At 41.1% G+C, this 20,096-nt stretch overlaps 1 protein-coding gene across 4 annotated transcripts in view; it reads left to right on the top strand.

Moving 5' to 3' along the window:
* Positions 1 to 20,096, top strand: part of LOC131706727 (cytosolic purine 5'-nucleotidase-like) — a 79,950-nt gene that overhangs the window by 54,472 nt on the left and 5,382 nt on the right. For all 4 annotated transcript variants that reach the window (XM_059008368.1, XM_059008369.1, XM_059008367.1 and 1 more), the window contains 10 exons: positions 7,979 to 8,070; positions 10,384 to 10,441; positions 10,817 to 10,910; positions 11,584 to 11,637; positions 12,949 to 13,032; positions 15,233 to 15,274; positions 16,007 to 16,114; positions 16,799 to 16,865; positions 17,568 to 17,738; positions 19,207 to 19,258. In XM_059008368.1, coding sequence (XP_058864351.1) covers positions 7,979 to 8,070; positions 10,384 to 10,441; positions 10,817 to 10,910; positions 11,584 to 11,637; positions 12,949 to 13,032; positions 15,233 to 15,274; positions 16,007 to 16,114; positions 16,799 to 16,865; positions 17,568 to 17,738; positions 19,207 to 19,258 — 822 coding nt within the window. The remainder of the gene's footprint in view (positions 1 to 7,978; positions 8,071 to 10,383; positions 10,442 to 10,816; positions 10,911 to 11,583; positions 11,638 to 12,948; positions 13,033 to 15,232; positions 15,275 to 16,006; positions 16,115 to 16,798; positions 16,866 to 17,567; positions 17,739 to 19,206; positions 19,259 to 20,096) is intronic.

Below are 20,096 nucleotides of genomic sequence, written 5' to 3'. Positions count from 1 at the left end.
TGACAAAACAGGTATTGTTTTTATAACACACAATTTCCTGTTTGTTGTTTTCTAGTGGAAAATAGATCCTGAACATATATATATATATTATTATTATTATTTATTTCTTAGCAGACGCTCTTATCCAGGGTGACTTACAATCGTAAGCAAATACATTTCAAGTGTTACAGTACAAGTAATACAATAAGAGCAAGATAAATACAATGACTTTGGTTCAAGCAAGTACAAGTGTGACAAAATACAATTCAATACTACAGCAGATAATAGTGATAGTTACATCAGGATATGATTAACTACAAAATACTACAGATTAAACACTTGGCAGATTGCAGTATTCTGAAGTACAGGATTACATGCAAAATAGGGGGCAGATAAGAGCAAATAAAGTGCAATTAAGGAAGGGTGATAGTGTCCCAAGGGAAAAACAGAGGAGTTCTACAGGTGCTGTCTGAAGAGGTGAGTCTTAAGGAGGCGCCGGAATGTGGTCAGGGACTGGGCGGTCCTGACATCTGTAGGAAGGTCATTCCACCACTGCGGAGTGAGGGTGGAGAAAGAGCAGGCTCTGGAGGCAGGGGAGCGTAGAGGAGGTAGAGCCAGTCATCTAGTGCAGGCGGAGCGGAGAGGTCGAGTGGGGGTGCAGGGAGAGATGAGGGTCTGGAGGTAGCTGGGTGCAGTCTGATCAAGGCATCTGTAGGCCAGTACAAGAGTCTTGAACTGGATGCGAGCGGTGATCGGGAGCCAGTGGAGTGAGCGGAGTAGTGGAGTTGCGTGGGAGAAGCGAGGCAGAGAGAACACCAGGCGGGCAGCGGAGTTCTGGATGAGCTGGAGCGGACGGGTGGCGGACGCAGGGAGGCCAGCCAGGAGGGAGTTGCAGTAGTCTAGGCGGGAGAGTACCAAGGCCTGGACTAGGAGCAGGGTGGCGTAGTTATATATATATATATATATATATATATATATATATATATATATATATATATATATATATATATATACACATATATACAATGCATCTTAATGAGTGCCCACCTCATACAAGGAAACCATTCATAACAGTTTAAGAGTCCCTTGGCTAGCTGAGAGCTCCAGTCAGCCCTGCCAATTCTCACTTAATTGTGTCCCTGACCCAGCTAATCCTGGCTTGTTTTGTAGAATTAATGCCTGAAATGTAAATTTATTCAAATATATTAAGATTGTTTCAGAGGGGGATGTGACTCTGACAAGTGCTCACATTCTGCAGGGTCTATCTTTACCCATAATTCCATGCACTTCCCTGCGAACGCTAAACTAGATTATCTTAAGCTACGTGACAAAGTCCAGAAAGTATCTGGTGAAGCAAACAGAGAGTTAGGAAACCTTGCTCTCTGGTGAGGAGTAGGTGGCACAGTGAGGCCATTCCGTGAACCGCTAAACAGGTCATCACGGGTGAAAGTCTGGCTTCAAGAGGCTCTTCAGGTGTTCACATAGCGGTCACTGGCACAGTGCCTGTCTATCGCTACAAAACTGAGCAGACACAGCAATCACCCTAAAAGCCATGGAACAAAAATAGTTTTCCAGAATATTCCCTTTAATCCAGATAAATCAAACAATTATGTAGCTTTACTCTTTCTTAAAGCAGATATTTCATAGAAAATGTTATAGATGAAAAGCTGTTTCCTGGCATCTAATTACTTAACATATACACAATGTGCAATCTATAAACCATGCATATTTATGTGTGTGTTTCTTTACAATCTTTTCTATATACAATTAGATGCTGTGCACATCCAGTCTTACTCTCGGATGCATGTTGCAGTACTTTATAAGTGATGGAGGGCTTCTCCTCATGGCTTTTCTGATTGTTACAAACATTCCCAGTCTGTTAAAACGTTTATCATCCCGCTCGCTTTGACTCCCGCCTCCTCCTCAGCCCCACACTTCAGGCTAACATTCCTTCCATATCCCCTGCTGGTCCAGCTGTCCCCTCAGCAACGAGGTCAGCTGACTGGAATGTGCGCTGGCCGGCCCGCTGGGAGATCAATGGGAGGGGCTGCTGCAGCTTGGAGGAGAGCTGCAGTGTGCCTGAACGTGCCTGTGTGCCAGTGTGTGTCCATACAGAAACAATCCATTCATGTCATGTTTAAAACATGATAAAGGCGTCTGCCATGTAAATAAATAACAGTAATAAAAGCATGGTAAATCATAGGTAAGTGTTGTAAAGCATAGAGAGGTTTTTTGGTAAAGCAAATTAAAAACATGGCAAACCTGTGGTAATGCAGAGTATAACCATGGGAAAAGCATGGGGGAAACTGCAGAGCTATGGGGGTCCACAGCATTTGACCAAGGGGTCCCCAGTACATTTTTGAAAGGGTCCCCCAAAAGGTGATTTGCCTTTTACTAAAAAATCTTGAGAACCTCTGTTGTTAATATATATGTTTCATAAGAACCGGTTTCATACATGTGTACATTATTATCCCAAACTGGTAATCTGTATCCCCAGATACAACATAAATATCTAAATTAAACATGTCAATTGTGGAAATGACTTTCCTTAGATCAAGCTCTTCCTCTCTGTAGCAGCAAGTTGAAAGAGTACGATATATCTGTTCTGTCGCGGGATCTGAGTGAGTGCAAGGCAGATTCCAAAATGAAAAATATTCACCCTGTAGCACTGAGTCTGTAAAAGTTATGTAGGTCATGGGATGTTCATCCTTCATACTGTTACCTATACCTTCAGCACTGCTTATGGGATTGTAATGGAACTTGGTCTCAGAATCCAGCTCATGCTACTACATATGTACTTATGAAATGTGTTACATATAGAATACTGCATAGGGTGCTGTACAAAATAAACCCAGCTTGATTTTACACCACACTATATATTTTGTTTATAATCTATAGTTAAAAACGAATAGCTCAACAGTATAGCTATTGTTAATGTGACGTCATTAACATCTGATACAAACTATGTGATACAAACCACCGATACAAAAGATCTGATACAGAGAAATGGCAGATGTCTGTATCACATCAATATGACAGTCTTAGGCAGGGTGTTGTGGGATATTGCCACACCTCGGGTGCGTTGTGACACACAATGACACACCCTGGAGTTTCATATTGTGATTATACAATGGCTATGAGGTTATTTAAAATGAAAAACAACTAACAAAAATAGATTTAAAGAGATGTCCTGAGATATCGCCACGGCTACGACATCGCAGCCCATTGAAATTAACAGGAGGAAGATCCTTGCCATTGTATAATAAATAAAATAAGTTATTGAACTTTCATGTAGATGCCTTTCAGTCAGTTGGTCTTATTTATCCTTTTTCTTAAATCATTCTAGTTGCATACATGTTCTCCTGCTAACCCTTGTTTCCCAGTTGTTCTTCACAGTGTTTTTAGATGGCTCTGTTTCTTCTATACATCCCACATGGCTCTAGTTATGAAGGTCGAGGTGCACTTGTAGGAATCACTTCACACCACAGCCAGCTGACTCCAGCATTGCCCGGATAGCAAGCCCCTGCTATCCAGAAAGACTTATTTTTTGTAACTCAATCCGCCTCTGTCAGTTATTAGCTAGCGTTTATTTTTATCGCAGTAATCACCACAACTCTAAAACTATTGTTACGGTGGCCGTGACTGACAGTGGAAACAGCTGGCTGCGAAGGGGCTACCACACAGAGCAGGGCAGGGGGAGGGTGTGAAGGTCTGGGGGCTGCACTGCATTCTCTATGCCGTACTGGGAAAGATTAGAATTACCCAGAAAACATGCAGAAAGCCAGGGCTCAGTAGTTTCCAGGGTGAGACTGCAGAACTAACTGGAACTTGATCCTGCGTTTGTTGACTCAAGATAATTGCTTACTGTCAGGAGCCCTGTCTGTTTGGAAAGGTTAGTCACAGCCAGTGGTCATGTTAACGCTTTCCTTGCTGGAGGTGACCATATACTGTAATTGTCTATGCAAACCCTCAGTCGTGATTGTAGGTAAAACTACTGCAAGAGCTGAATCAGAAGTAATTGTAACTAGCAAAAGAATTCCATTAATCTTACGTTTTTTTGCACTTCCATTTGCTACATAGGTCTCAAATGTGCAGTTTTGAAAGAAACTACATTTGAGACATACATAACAGGGCTAGAAACTAACAAAAATGTGGTACTAGTCCGAAGGCTTAAATTTTATTTTCCTAAAAAATAAACATTTATAAATTTAGATTTATTTTTGGAAACTTTTTTTTTTTTTTTACTAAGGAACCTTTGTAAAGACTCCTACAGATCGACCAGTCAACTGTGTGCACCTCGTTACTGAGCGACTGCTGTACTGTACTGACAGCACCAAACGGGATGACAGAGGAAAAAAATTCTCTCAGCCGTGTTGCCTTGCCAACCACGAAGCTCCGCCTAGAATTGACACCGATGACACAAATAAAATGTTTATTTTATTGTTCATTACATGTGTTGCTGTTTACAAAACTGCTGGCTGGTTTGTGGAGTTGGGGGTTACAGCCTGTGAGTGATTTAAATAACTATGAATTACTACCTACAATAATTAATGTAGTCACGTACACACAGGGTCTTCACTAAAGTCTCAATTTAAAGACTGTACGTTTGTCTTCATCTAGGCAATGTGGGGAACCTGTTGAATTTAAATCAGGGGAAGTAATGTTAAAACTTTACCATGCATTAGTAAGACCTCATCCAGAATATTGTGTTCAGTTCTGGTCACCTCGCTACAAAAAAGGATATTGCTGCTCTAGAAAGAGTGCAGAGAAGAGCTTGTTTAAAAGGCATGTCATATGCAGACAGGCTAAAAGAATTGAATCTATTCAGTCTTGAACAAAGAAGACTACGCGGCGATCAAGCATTCAAAATTCTAAAAGGTATTAACAATGTCGACCCGAAAAAAGAAACAAGGACCAGGGGTCACAAATGGAGGTTATATAAAGGGGCATTCAGAACAGAAAATAGGAGGCACTTTTTTACACAGAGAATTGTGAGGGTCTGGAACCAACTCCCCAGTAATGTTGAAGCTGACACCCTGATCCTTCAAGAAGCTGCTTGATTCTGGGATCAATAAGCTACTAACAACCAAACGAGCAAGATGGGCCGAATGGCCTCCTCTCGTTTATAACCTTTCTTATCTTTCTTATGTTCTTATGAGGGAAACGCAGATCTTTTCAAGAAAGCTGGGAGACTGTATAAATGGATTTGAATATGTGAAGGATCACCTTCCGGTTTGTCAGAGCTGGCAGTGAATGTTTTACTTTTTAAATGCTTCAATAACAGTTCTGATTGTATTGTGCATGCTTCACAATTTGACAGAACAGGTGATTTATTTGCAATATGCAGGACGTTATTTTTCCCTCATTGGTGCTTGAGCCCCGGAGCACTAACGGAGTTGCCGCCTATGCACCTATTATCAGTGATTAAAGCCTGGTTTCCAAACAAACTAATTATCGCTCACTTTAAGATGCACACTACGATTATCACCCTTTAGTAAATATGGTGTGAATGAAGCTCATCTCATTATACAGAGCAGGGTGCCTCATTTAAATACATTATCATACATTAACATACAAATCACGTATTCATTCTGATTACCATAGTGTGGCACAATAAAATGAGTGTGCACTATAATATGCCCACTATTTCGGATGATAATGAATAAAATTGTAATAGTAATTACAGAAATCATCAACATGGATGCTGATTGTGTGCCCTTTCGTAAACGAGGCCCTTTATCTCTGGACGCTACAGCGCGTGTGCCATCATGCAGATTTAATGGGAGGTACGAAAACTGCCCTGAAAATATATTTCTGGAAACGCTGAGGTTTCCACACAATTTAAATACCGGTGCGTAAGATATAGGTTTGCTATTAAAATTGTACTATAGTACTGTATTGTTACTATGTTACTATGTTTTAAGCAACATATTACGATAACGTTCGTTATGGTAATTGTTTATTTATTAGTTTTAAATTGTTTAGTAGAACGTGGCCTATTTTTTGATCTCATTATTACAACTGGCCCCTTTTTCTAATCACATCTTCAGTCTTTTTTTTGTTTTGTTTTGTGGTGGGGGTCGCAACCTGGTATAAATCTCCACATTTTTGTAAAATGACTTCACACTTACTTCAAAGCTGCAACGTGTTTCAGTAAATTCAAATGCATCCCGCACAGAGGGAGAACTCAAACGTAAACGTCATTAAGTGGGGTTGGCATTGCAGAGGAGATGAAGGGAGGGTTCAGTTCTGAGTGACTGGTTTGTAAGCATTATGAATGCTTATTCACCACTGTTACACCCTGTTAGAAAATTGACTTTCCTGCATGTTTTGACACAAGACTGTGAATGTGAGAGAATATGTGTGCATGTGTTTTAAGTACCCGCCCAGTCCTCATCAGATTGAATTCTCCTCTGGCGAGCGGGCGTTTCTAACCCTGTATAGCGTATGGAAGTGCACAACATGTATGATTTATGGTATTTTGTTAGCTGAAATCATTAAGGCTTCTTTTTCAAGCTCTCTCAGAAGGTTATTGGCTAGAGCAATTGACTGTTGAGTTCAGATGTTTGCTAAGATGGGTTTTACTGTAAAAGTGAAGACAAGCAAGCTGGTTCTTTTGTTAGTGCTGTCATACATGAGAGGAAACAGATACTTTAAGGACTGTTTTAAGGAATCTTTTTTAGAGTTCTTGAAAAATTTGAAAATATACTTCTAGCCTTTTCTAAAACTGTTTAATAAAATCTGCTAACATTATTTAGATAGTCAAAATAGACTTTAAAAAACACTTACGAAATATTCCTTGAAGTTTGTGAATAGGGCCCAATTTAACTCAACATTACCCAAAACCTGACTTTTTTTACTATGATGAACAGGAATATATATATATATATATATATATATATATATATATATATATATATATATATATATATATATATATATATAATTATCTGTACTGATACTTGGTTATCATGTATAATATTTTAATCAAAATCTACATCCCTAAAATAAGAGGAAGCTCTACTCCATACTTCTGTACATTCTGAGTATTTATCTGAATAATCATATTCTTTCCAAATTAAAATTATTATTATTATTGTTATTATTATTATTAGTGTGCCCAATTACATTTTTCCCTCTGATTTTCTCTCAATTTGGAATGCTCAATCACTTTTCCTCTCACCGCAGCACATGGCAAAGGAATGCCCAAGGTTCAGTGGCCATCCTCTGATCCCGCGCCTGACCAGCAGGGTTTGCTGTAGCTTGATGAGGATAAACAGTCCCTGATGGTTTGGCCTCTCTAACCCACGGGAGTGCCAGAGCCAATGCGACACTCCCTTAAGAGTCCCCAGTGAAGACCACAGCCAGGGTGCGAACCTGCGCTGTAAGACTCACCATGCACACAAAGCTGCTGCACTTGGGGACCCTTCAAATTAATCATTTCTAAAACTGAATTTTCCAAAAGTGCTAATATTGGAGGTTCAGTGTCCTTCCAGGAAGTTAATATATTTTTGTTAGCTATACGAAATAATGTGAGTAGTAATTTGAACTGTGCTTTAGTAACTTTGAGTGCAGAACTATCTCCTAAAATTGCAGATAAAGACTGATATTGAAAAAAAAAGAATATGGGGATATAAGAAAGTCCTGTCTATCTGTTATTATGTATGTGCGTATGTCGCCCTTACAAATTGCCAGAGAACCGTTTATCTAATTGTGATAAAATTCTCTCAAGAAAGTGACAGAATCTTGGGGTAAATGGAGGAACCTCTCTATCTGTCTGTACATGTGTCACACTTAAATTATTTTACATGAACATATTGTGGATGGTTGTCACGGTGATATGGTGATAGCTCTAACTGTGGGAGATGTATGTTACTAATATGTATTTCAGTTTTCTTTCCAAAACAGCGCTGATGTTGATGGTAAAGATCAGCAAGTGTGATTCCATTAAGAAGGAGCACACTGAAACAGTCCTCTAAATAGGTTTTTTCTCCCTCAGGTCTGAGATTCAGGACTACTACCCCAATAGGTTCATCCAGAGAGACAACACCGACCGATTCTACATTCTCAACACCCTCTTCAACCTGGCAGGTAAGAGCAGCACACACATCCGCACACAAAGTGAATCACAGCGCTGAGCTGCTTTGAGCTTGTCTGGAGAACCCTAAGTGCCAGGACTGAACAGCCTTCTTCATTCCATAAGCATCATGCCACACTGTGACCTGCTCTACATAGATATATAGACAGAGAGGGCCCTATCTTCATACGTGACTAAGGGGTTTAAGCATGCATAATGCCGTTTAGACGGGTGACTTGTGTGTGTGTGATTTTCAAATGTGTACGTTTAGGTGCTTCGTGGGATTTAGTCGTCTGTCTATTTGAAGTTATTCACGGCTAGTTAAATTAGCTGACATACCCCTATGTGTGATTCCTGAAGCATTTACACGTCTATTAGGCTTTTAAGACTTTCTGAGTTGCAACTGCTTCTAATAATAAAAGGAATAATAAAAGGAATATCCTTTTGCTAGATTACAGACCCTGTATTAGTTTTTTGGGTCTAACAGATGAAGATAACCAACTGTAAATGTATGCAGGGCAGCAGTGTGGAGTAGTGGTTAGGGCTCTGGACTCTTGACCGGAGGGTCGTGGGTTCAATCCCTGGTAGAGGACACTGCTGCTGTACCCTTGAGCAAGGTACTTTACCTAGATTGCTCCAGTAAAAACCCAACTGTATAAATGGGTAATTGTATGTAAAAAATAAATTGTAAGTCGCCCTGGATAAGGGCGTCTGCTAAGAAATAAATAATAATAATAATAATAATAATAATAATAAGTATGTGTGCGATTTTATTGTATTGTTTTTAAACCCGACACCTCCTTATGTTGGACAAACATGTCCGGTTTAGAGAGGGGCTACTGTATGATTATGAAAAGCTTTTTGGGGGTGAAGGTGGGAGCCCCACTATAGAATCTGATGGGATTAAACTGCCTTTCATTTTTTATATCTATATAACAGTATTAAAACAGGTAAAATGAAGACGGAACAGAATGCATTGTTCAGATGACGTTTACATTTAACAAAAACAATGTTATTTTGATTCTTGCACCCTTGCATGTATGGACGTTATCCTTCGTGCACCGTCTGCTGCAGCAAACCACAGGTCCCGCTATTTTATTTGAAAAAATGTTGCACAACTCTCGCTACAGATCTCGCTAAGATGATGCAAATAATATTTAAATTAGTACATTGCGGCTCTCTTCATTAACATATGTTTTCTTAGTACATATGACAAAATGTGCACTTTGTGAATTGTCATAACGAAAATGCAAACTGCGGTATGTTTGTGCTGTGACTGGCCCGTCTTAGTACATCTACCCCTTAGTCATTTACGAACATCAGGGCTTTACCGGCTCTGACTACACCGGCCTAAAAAAAACACATAACTTTAGTCAGTTTAGTCACATATGAAAATAGGGTCCAGAGAGTAGATGGGACTGACAGAGTTGAAAGGTTACATTGTCACATGATTTGAATGAAATGAGGAAGTATGTTCAGTCCTGTAATTTAGGATTTAGATTTATAGATACATGGTAATAACAAACCCAGACCCTCTCAGAATGATTGTAAACAGCATGTTTATACCCGGATGTTTGGTAATGTTGCCAGTAGTGGAGCATATAGACACCCATACAGTATATTCAAATTCTGAGGAGCAGTTTTAGTTGTTCCCCTTGTGCACACCACTGTATCAATCTATAATTCCTCATCTAAAACTAGATAACTCTCTTTCCCTTCACACCTGGACCTGCAGATGATCTTGTCCTATTCATTTTCAATGTTAAGTTCTGTCTACTGTACTTGACTACTGTACTTATATGACTTGAACCTGACCTAATAAAGCAGGACAAGGTGAACCATTCCCTGACCGTGGGGGAGGGCCAAAGCCAATGCAGAGCTCCCTATGCTGCCAAGATACAACTTGGTGCAGCCAGGATTCAAATCACGCTCGCATGGCTTACCCTGCACTCCCAGTAGAAGTGCTTTCACTAGGTTAGCCACTGGGGAAGCCCAAATTGTAAAACAGATTCAAATTCTAGAGCTGAAAGAGGGCCTATCTTTTACAGCTTCAAAAAGGCCAATGATCACACTGTGTTCAGAACATATGTCATGAACACTTTGATTGCAATGTAAACTGGAGGCTTCTGTGTACAGTGCCTCCCCAGACTGCGTTAGTTTCAAACCCATTCTCTCTCGCACTGCGTGTCCTACTTTCACAGAGGTCCGAGGTTGTGTGCTAAATTGTGTCTCATTTATCTGGTATGGCAGCAGCCGGGAGCCTGAAGCGTTATTGATTGAGCTGCCCTCATTTCTAGAGTCTCATGTTGTTTTATTTTCTTTCCTAGAAACCTACCTGTATGCTTGCCTCGTCAACTTTTTCACCAACTGCACCAGATACATCAAGTAAGACCTTTACAGTGTTCTCAAAGCCATGCCTGCGAAGAAAGTAATACAGATGTGAAACTTTTTATAGGCCAAATGTTCTTCAGGCCATATGCCTTGAAGGAATGCCTTGAAACATATTAAGTAAGATTTGCTGGATTTATTTACTTTACATTATTGAGAGTATCAGAATTGGGGAATATACTGGAGGAATCTGTCTGTCTGTCTTTCCTGGGGAATCTATTTTTTCATGATATTAAGATACTGTATTGATTTAATATTGAGTGATTTAAAACAAAGGCGATGGCTCATTTTTACTGCAGCAGTAATTTTTTAAAATTCTGCTCTTGTATACACAGAAGATATGTAACAATGATCTTTATTCTTTCCCACTAGCTGGCAGAAAGGCTACAAACACGGGGATCTCTTCATGTCTTTCTGCAGCATGTTCCAGGACGTCCGAGATGCCATGGATTACGTGCATGACACGGTCAGGACCTCTCATTTCTAATGCTTATAGGACTGTAGAGTGCAATTAAATAATGAAGGATCTGATTGGAACAAAGTCATGCAATGGAATGGATTGGCTATAGAAAATGACCACCAGGGGTATGCATGTGTAATTGCTGCCCCTTCTTCAACTGTTACTTTGCACAGGGAGTTTGTATTTACTCATATTTGCCACAGTTGCCGGAGGGGGCAGCAGTTACTGTTGCACACCCTTGGTCATCATTTCCACCCTCACTTAATAGAATATCAAACTACTACTCCACACTGCTGGGCAGCATGACTGCTGGGCAGCAGTGTGGAGTAGTGGTTAGGGCACTGGACTCTTGACTAGAGGGTCGTGGGTTCAATCCCATGTGGGGGACACTGCTGCTGTACCCTTGAGCAAGGTACTTTACCTAGATTGCTCCAGTAAAAACCCAACTGTATAAATGGGTAATTGTATGTAAAAATAATGTGTAAAAAATAATGTAATTGTATGTAAAAATAATGTGATATCTTGTAACAATTGTAAGTCGCCTTGGATAAGGGCGTCTGCTAAGAAATAAATAATAATAATAATAATAATTAAAAATATCCCTAAACTGCTGCTGGTCTAAAGCATTCTTTAGAGTCTGTAGAGTTGCTCAATGTAATGTTCTGCTCTTGTATCCCAGGGTATCCTGAAGGAAAAGACACTGGAAAACCTGGAGAAGTATGTGATAAAAGACGTAAGTGATGACATTCCAAACTGTATATCAACCCCATCTGAGCTGGACTCGCAGGGCCTGGGTCAAGAGCTCCATGACATTACTGCAAAACTAGCAGCACGGGAAACACATGACAATTCACAAAGTTATACAGAAGAAAATATCAATTTAGTACTAACCCACTTTTGAGATTTATGTCATCTTCCTAAGGTTTCACAGAGTCCCATTAGCACTAATCCTGGATTACCTGATGTTACCTTTGGTAAGGTCGTACAAGATTAGTGCTAATTGGGGTCTTGAAACCACTGTATAATTTACCAAGATTTTTATGTGCCTGCCTATTGAAAAAATTACAAGGATGGTGAAGATGCTAGGCTGGTTAGTGGAGTATGAGGATGGTGAGGATGCTAGGCTGGTTAATGGAGTATGAGGATGGTGAGCATGCTAGGCTGGTTAGTGGAGTATGGGGATAGTGAGGATGCTAGGCTGGTTAATGGAGTATGAGGATGGTGAGGATGCTTGGCTGGTTAATGGAGTATGAGGATGGTGAAGATGCTAGGCTGGTTAGTGGAGTATGAGGATGGTGAGGATGCTAGGCTGGTTAGTGGAGTATGAGGATGGTGATCATGCTTGGCTGGTTAGTGGAGTATGAGGATGGTGAGGATGCTTGGCTGGTTAATGGAGTATGAGGATGGTGAGGATGCTAGGCTGGTTAGTGGAGTATGAGGATGGTGAGGATGCTAGGCTGGTTAATGGAGTATGAGGATGGTGAAGATGCTAGGCTGGTTAATGGAGTATGAGGATGGTGAAGATGCTAGGCTGGTTAGTGGAGTATGAGGATGGTGAGGATGCTTGGCTGGTTAATGGAGTATGAGGATGGTGAGGATGCTAGGCTGGTTAGTGGAGTATGAGGATGGTGAGCATGCTAGGCTGGTTAGTGGAGTATGAGGATGGTGAGGATGCTTGGCTGGTTAATGGAGTATGAGGATGGTGAGGATGCTAGGCTGGTTAGTGGAGTATGAGGATGGTGAGGATGCTAGGCTGGTTAGTGGAGTATGAGGATGGTGAGGATGCTAGGCTAGTTAATGGAGCATGAGGATGGTGAGGGTGCTAGGCTAGTTAATGGAGTACGAAGATGGTGAAGATGCTAGGCTGGTTAATGGAGTATGAGGATGGTGAAGATGCTAGGATAGGCTGTGCTCTCATTGGCAGACCACCAGTCAGGAGCTCTTCTATCCTGTGCCTTATCCCATGAAGATAGAGCCGCTGGACCTAATGCGCTGCCAGCCTTTTACAGACTTCCTATTCATCCTGAGTCTCCCTGTGTTTCAGCCCCGGCTACCCCTCCTGCTGAGCCGCATCAAAGAGGTAGCCAGTGTCTTCCTGGCCACGAACAGTGACTACTGCTACACTGATGTGAGTATAAGATAACCCTGCCCCTAAAGAACTTCATTTAGAATTCTTTTTTAACATGTCCTGTACTGTGTGCTGTTTCCAATCATTCTGAGTGGGTCTGTTGCTCCAGTATTGTTCTGTAATTCTGCCTTTACCCGGCTTTGGGTTCTATGAGCTTGTCTGGAGAATCCGAAGTGCCTTCACTGAAGAGTCTTCCTCATTCCATAGAAGTCATGTGATAATGTGGCTTTTCAGCTGTGCAAGCCCTGCACACTTTACTTTTATATTTATGTAGGCGGGGCTGGCAGAGTTGAAAGGTCACATTGTCACACGTTTGAATGGAATGAGAAAGGCTGTACTGAGGTGTGACAGGGAGACGCAAGGGATGAGGCCCAAAGACAGACTGCAGTTCAAACAAAAGACTTTTATTAAATAGAAAACACAAAATAAACAGGCACGAGGGCCAAACAAAAAGGTTCTTAAACACAAACAATAAACAAAGTAAAAACTTACAGAAATAAGGCTTCCAGGTTGAGCTTTGCCTTCACTGGATTGCAAAATTAACCAAAAAAAAAAACCCCAGCACACAAAGAAAACCACACTTGCTTCCTCAGCTACCTCTCCCTACTGAGGAGCTGAGGCCTCCTTTTATGTCAGGTGGCTGGGTGCTAATTGATTGTTAAATACTCCCATCTGACACAATAAACCTGGGCAGGGAGGAGAATTTAACCCCATCCCTGCCAATATTTACAAGAGCCCTGCTCTGCCACATGAGGATTCATCAGAAACACTTAAAATGACAGCAAACATCTTAGAATATTAAGGGGAAATGTAAAAAAAAGAAATGAGAATGACATTTGAAGTAAATGATAAGAAACTAAGCCAAGTATACAAATGTTTTCACTAGTGCCTTTATCAATGTACAGTACAACTTTTCTGTTCTCAAATATACTGTATGTCAATGAATTGTTCCTGAGTCAGGTGATTGCAGCTAGACCAGTTACATTTTAAGGCCTAAAAGACCATAGATTGCTTTAACCACATCTGTGCTTTCTATAAAGTGCATGCTTCCCCAAGCAGAGGCTGCAAATGAAGTCAAATTATACAGTGGAAGTGAACTACTGTCTACTGAACATTAACCAGCAAATTCATTTCGCTTGTGACCTAAACTTGATTCAAACTGAGAAGCTAGTGCATTAACCCACTGCTTCACTTTGCCTTGAGCTTATTTGTCCCATACTATATACAGTAATGTTTGTTATCTCAGAAATGTATTCTAAACATATCAACTGTAGGCTTCCTGTGGGCTCATTTCTTTTTCTTTTTCAGAAAACAAGCAAAGAGAAATTAAAAGGATTTGTTATCAAAAGGATAAAAGAAAGACAGATAATCTCAAGTAAAACAGGAGTGGTTTTAGTTAGTTTGATCACAGCAGGTTCTATATTAAATCACGCTGTTAGATTAATATTAAGAACATAAGATTTGGTACTCAGTAATTGTGTAAACAAGGGCAACCGAGGGAACGCTTTATTTGTTGTTGAGTAATTAACATGTTTTATTCCATTTAATTAATATTGAACAACTTAAAACTTCTTGAAGGGAATTATTCAGAAAGTGTGAGAGTCTGCACACCCCTACCTGCACCATGCAGCTGCCCCAATGTAAACCTTCTGTGGCTGTGCAGTCATCATCACCTTTTATTTCTGCCGTTTGCATGGTGACTTGATGACAGCGTCCCAGATTAGCTGTCTGTCAGCAGTAGGGAGGCTCCCCTTTTGAATGTTATTCGACTATAGCCCTGCTTCGGAGAAAAGAGTTTTATCAAGAAGAGTTTGGGATGTATGAGTTTTATCAGGAAGAGTTTGGGATGTATGAGTCCTGCGTGTTGTGAACTTAAAGATCAAGAGCTTTGGACACGCTGGTTGTCAATCCAAATGCTCCACACTTTGTATTTATTGTATAGAGAAATATATTGGCATGAAATTCCACATTGAAGAAATGTGGTATCTCTTACAACCTCTGTTGCAGGGGGACAGGTTAAGGGTTACACTCTTGTGGGTGTACCAGCTGTACTTAGAGAGAAGACAGCTTAGAGTTTGACAGCTATAAACTTTAAACTTTTGAGTTAAAAGTAAAGCTAACTGGGGGTGTGAATGATTATAGTAAATGCTGTAAACTGCTACAGTGGCAGTATTAGTGATAATTTGTCTTGTCTTTTTAGGCAATAATGACATACCTGTTTGACTTCTCTCAAGACTCAACGGTGAGTTGCATGTTGCCTGAATGTTTTCATTTTCACTTTCCCTTTTTCTGAGTGTCTATGTAAGCTTAAAATAATTTGCATATTATACAATTTTGCCAATTTATTTTATAAAAGTTTACTATAAGAGCATATCAAAGTGTAATAAAGCATAGTGACAGCATGTTAAAGCATAGGTAAGCATTGTAAAGCAAATTAAAAAAAACTATGGTAAATTATGGTAAACTATGGTAAATGCTTATTATAACCATTGGAAAAGCATGGGAAAACTGCAAAATTACCATGCAAATTTACTGCAGTACAGTTTCATGAGGGTTATGCCATTTAATATCAAATAACCCAACACCCCTCAGTTGCAGTTACCAGCTGAAGTCTGAAATGTATCTTATACAGCAAATGGAAGTGTATGACAGGTGGTGTGTAATTAAGTCTTATTTATGTAATTATTTCAAAGCTACAAGCACTTCATGTAGTAAGAATGCTATAAAGGCCACTGGGCGTTCTGGAATGCGTTACAAAATTGCAGTTTCACAGTATGGGCCGTCTCTGTTATAAAAACATCCTTTTTATTAGTTTGTGATGGGGTGTTTAGCGGCTTTATATCTGAGGCAGTGGCACAGAAGAATGGGTCTCAGAATGGGAGTGAGGGGCACAACTGTAACTCGCAGACAAAGTGTTCAAAGCAGTCTAATGCCATTCTATATATGCTCACATAACCTGGCCTGCCTCCCACAGCCCAGCACTCCAGAGAAGCCCTGGCGTTCTTACTTTGACTTGGTTGTCGTGGATACGAGGAAACCACTCTTTTTTGGGGAAGGGACTGTTCTAAGACAGGTGGACAGGGTGAGAATTACTATTATTGTTGTTGTTGTTGGTAATTTTATTATTATACTTAGGCTGACATGGATATGAGCACACAGCCCCCCCAATGCATTAGCATACATACAGTATCCCAGTGTCTGGAGAAGAGCATTTCCAATTGTCATGAAACGCAGTAACATTATATATTCACTGTTCATATATGCCATATGTCATTAACTTTTTCATCATCGATTTTCAATTGATAGCCGTGGGAAGTATGTTACTGACATGCTGGTGTTGTATTTTCAGTATTTCACTAACATACTGTTATTGTAGTTATATGTATAGGTGATTCACAAGAAGCTGAAGGACAGACTCAATCACAAAACACGCTCTGTACTTTTACACAATACATGTTCATCTGACCTAGTCTGTGTTACACATGTGTTTTGAAAGACAGTCTGACAACTAGAGCTGGAGTGCTGCTTCGGAACGCAGGTCTTTGACACAGAGAATAATAATAAAAAAATAATCTATTGGAATAAATAGAAAAAGACCCACTTTTGGAAACAATATAAATAAGTAACAGGACAGCAACAATCTATGAAAATGTCATTTGAATCTACTCTTTAATATCCGCGTATGCATGCATACAGAGCGGAAATCATAATGATCTGTCCTGTTAATGCAAGAAAGGAGTGGCTATTGTTCTGTCTGTTCCTGCAGGACACTGGGAAGCTGAGGATCGGTACCTACACTGGGGGCCTGCAGCACGGCACTGTGTACTCAGGAGGTAAGCCAGCTTTCATTAAAATTATTGCAGCTAACAAGAGAACTGCAGTACCTAAATAGTATCCATTTAGCACTTCCATTCGCTAAATGCATCTCAAATGTAGAGATTTGAAAGAAACACATGTAATAGCAAATATTTTCATTATAAAACATAGTCTCTGGTACTACTTTAGGATAAAGGAAGCTCTCAATTTCTATGCCTTGTTCTCGGGTTGGCTGTTTGCACTTGCACTTCCTGTATGTTAGTGGCTCAAAGCATGTCAGTCATTAGTGGAAGCAGCTGATTTTTAATGACATGAAAGAAGCTATTGAAGGGGTGGGGACAATGACCAAGCAAGTACTGCACCAACTGAAAGCAAGGTTTGCAAACAGAGATTTCTTTAACCAAATGTAGTTCCATATATCATATATTAAATGTGTTTCCTGCACATTTGAGATGTATATAATTAACAGAGGTACACCACCTGGTATAACATCTGGAATTATTTTGTTAGCTACAATCACAAGAAAGTCTGCTATTCAACCATAAACATGGTAGATACTCCCTAATACGAAAAATACTGGGTCTACCATTTTCTAAACTCTAGGCAAATCAGTGTTTTACAGTTAAGTTGACCAGATATGATCTTCTGAGTGGAGTGGATGGAGTGATGGAGGGTACTATATACCATTCACCCCTCCTTGTCCTCCCTCCTCACTGCAGGCTCCTCAGATATTATCTGCGACCTGCTGCGGGTGAAAGGCAAGGATATCCTGTACGTGGGGGATCACATTTTCGGAGACATCCTGAAGTCAAAGAAGCGTCAGGGCTGGAAGACATACCTGGTGGTGCCGGAGCTGGCCAAGGAGCTGCAGGTCTGGACAGAGAAGAGCTGTGAGTACAGCAGGGGTCTGGACAGAGAGGAGCTGTGAGTACAGCAGGGGTCTGGACAGAGAGGAGCTGTGAGTACAGCAGGGGTCTGGACAGAGAGGAGCTGTGAGTACAGCAGGGGTCTGGACAGAGAGGACTGTGAGTACAGCAGGGGTCTGGACAGAGAGGACTGTGAGTACAGCAGGGGTCTGGACAGAGAGGACTGTGAGTACAGCAGGGGTCTGGACAGAGAGGACTGTGGGTACAGCAGGGGTCTGGACAGAGAGGACTGTGAGTACAGCAGGGGTCTGGACAGAGAGGACTGTGGGTACAGCAGGGGTCTGGACAGAGAGGACTGTGAGTACAGCAGGGGACTGGACAGAGAGGAGCTGTGAGTACAGCAGGGGTCTGGACAGAGAGGACTGTGAGTACAGCAGGGGACTGGACAGAGAGGAGCTGTGAGTACAGCAGGGTTGTTAGAGATGGAGCTGACAAAATAATTCCACACATGTTCCACACCATACATGCCCATTCACTATATAGGTCTCAAATTAATAGTTTTGAAAGAAATACATGGTAATTTCACCTGGAGAGTGAAACCGTCCCACCCCTTCAACAGCTCCTTCCTCTCCGTAACTAACCAGCTGCTTCTCCTAACGACCGACATGCTTTTCAGCTAGTATAATGCTTGACCCACAGATACTGCTCAGGTGAAATGACCCAGGAAGTGCAAGTGTAACAGATTTCCTTGAAGGGAAAGCTAGCAAACTGAGAACTCAAAACTCTAGTGTAGTACGAGGTGTTTTTAACTGAATGTTTGTGATATCGTGTTTCTTTCGAAGCTGCACATTTGAGACCTAGATAGTCAAAAGAATTCCATTACAGGTAAGATTTATGAAACTAAAAAGTAACAAATTACTTGTCATTAAATTACTTTTTGTAGTGCTGGGACAAATATTTGAATATTCAAACTATATGAAAAAGATGCAGAGAAAACCAATGCATGAATGACGTCTGAAATAAATAACAGAGCAAAAAAGCATTTGCCATGTTAATAATATATATGAAAAAAAAAACTTGTATAAGACAGGAGGATGAAAACCAGCAACCTTTGGGATTACAGAGGCTTGTCTACTATATAGTCCCTCCAGAGGTCCTGAATCCAACTTTCAACACACACTCCTTTAAACTGACACCAGCTCAACCCTCGGGAACAACCAATCGAGACCAATAGTATTCAGTGTGGTTGTGGGACTGCTGCTCACAACTGTTATACAATAGCTCCCCCTGTGGGTCAATGGCGGAATGTGTCCTGATGGCCAAATAAGTCTGGGCTGAAGTTAAAGAAGATTCTTATATTTGGGAGCATCATTTAAGATACAGATATGTTCATTAAAAGTTTAGAGGCAAATGTAGCTGAGAAACAGTATTATGGATTAACAAGAACAGCAATGGACCCCTCATTTTACTAATGATTTGCCTTTTCTTTCAGATCTGTTTGATGAATTGAAGAGCCTGGATATATTTCTAGCAGAGCTTTACAAGTAAGTTTGAAATGGGTTCAGTGCAGTGTCCTAACGGTGTAGCCTACCCTTCTGATACCTTTATATTTGTATGTGTATCTGGGTGCAGGCATGTGTGTGTGTGTGTGTGCGTGTGTCGGAATGTAGGCATATATCTGTCTGTGTGTCTGTTTGTGTGTGTCTGGGTGCAGGTATGTATCTCTGTGTATGTGTATGCAGGCATGTATCTGTGTGTGTGTGTGTGTGTGTGTCCGGATGCAGGTGTGTATCTGTGTGTGTGTGTGTGTGTCTGGGTGCAGGCGTGGTTGTGTGGGTCCAGGAGCAGGCATGTATATGTCTGTGTGTGTCTGGGTGCAGGCGTCTCCTGTGTGTGTGTGTGTCGGGGTGCAGGCGTCTATCTGTCTGTGTGTGTGTCTGGGTGCAGGTGTGTCTGTGTGTGTGTGTGTGTGTCCAGGTGCAGGGATGTATCTGTCTGGGTGCAGGCGTGTCTCTGTGTGTGTGTGTCGGGGTGCAGGCGTGTATCTGTCTGTGTGTGGTGTCTGGGTGCAGGAATGTTTGTGTGTGTTTGTGTGTGTGAGTGTCTGAGTGCAGGTGTGTTTGTTTGTGTGTGTGTGTGTGTCTGACTGGCTGCAGGCATGCATCCGTGTGTGTGTCCAGGTGCAGGCATGTATCTGGGTGCAGGCGTGGTTGTGTGTGTTTGTGTGTGTCTGTGTGCAGGTGTGGTTGTGTGTGTTTGTGTGTGTCTGTGTGCAGGTGTGGTTGTGTGTGTGTGTGTGTGTGTGTGTCTGTGTGCAGGCGTGGTTGTGTGTGTTTGTGTGTGTCTGTGTGCAGGTGTGGTTGTGTGTGTGTGTGTGTGTCT

This window comes from Acipenser ruthenus, chromosome 37, assembly GCF_902713425.1.
Source record: "Acipenser ruthenus chromosome 37, fAciRut3.2 maternal haplotype, whole genome shotgun sequence".
Classification (NCBI taxonomy): domain Eukaryota; kingdom Metazoa; phylum Chordata; class Actinopteri; order Acipenseriformes; family Acipenseridae; genus Acipenser; species Acipenser ruthenus.
Note: the sequence above shows the minus strand (reverse complement) of the source record. Positions and strands in the feature narration are given on the sequence as shown.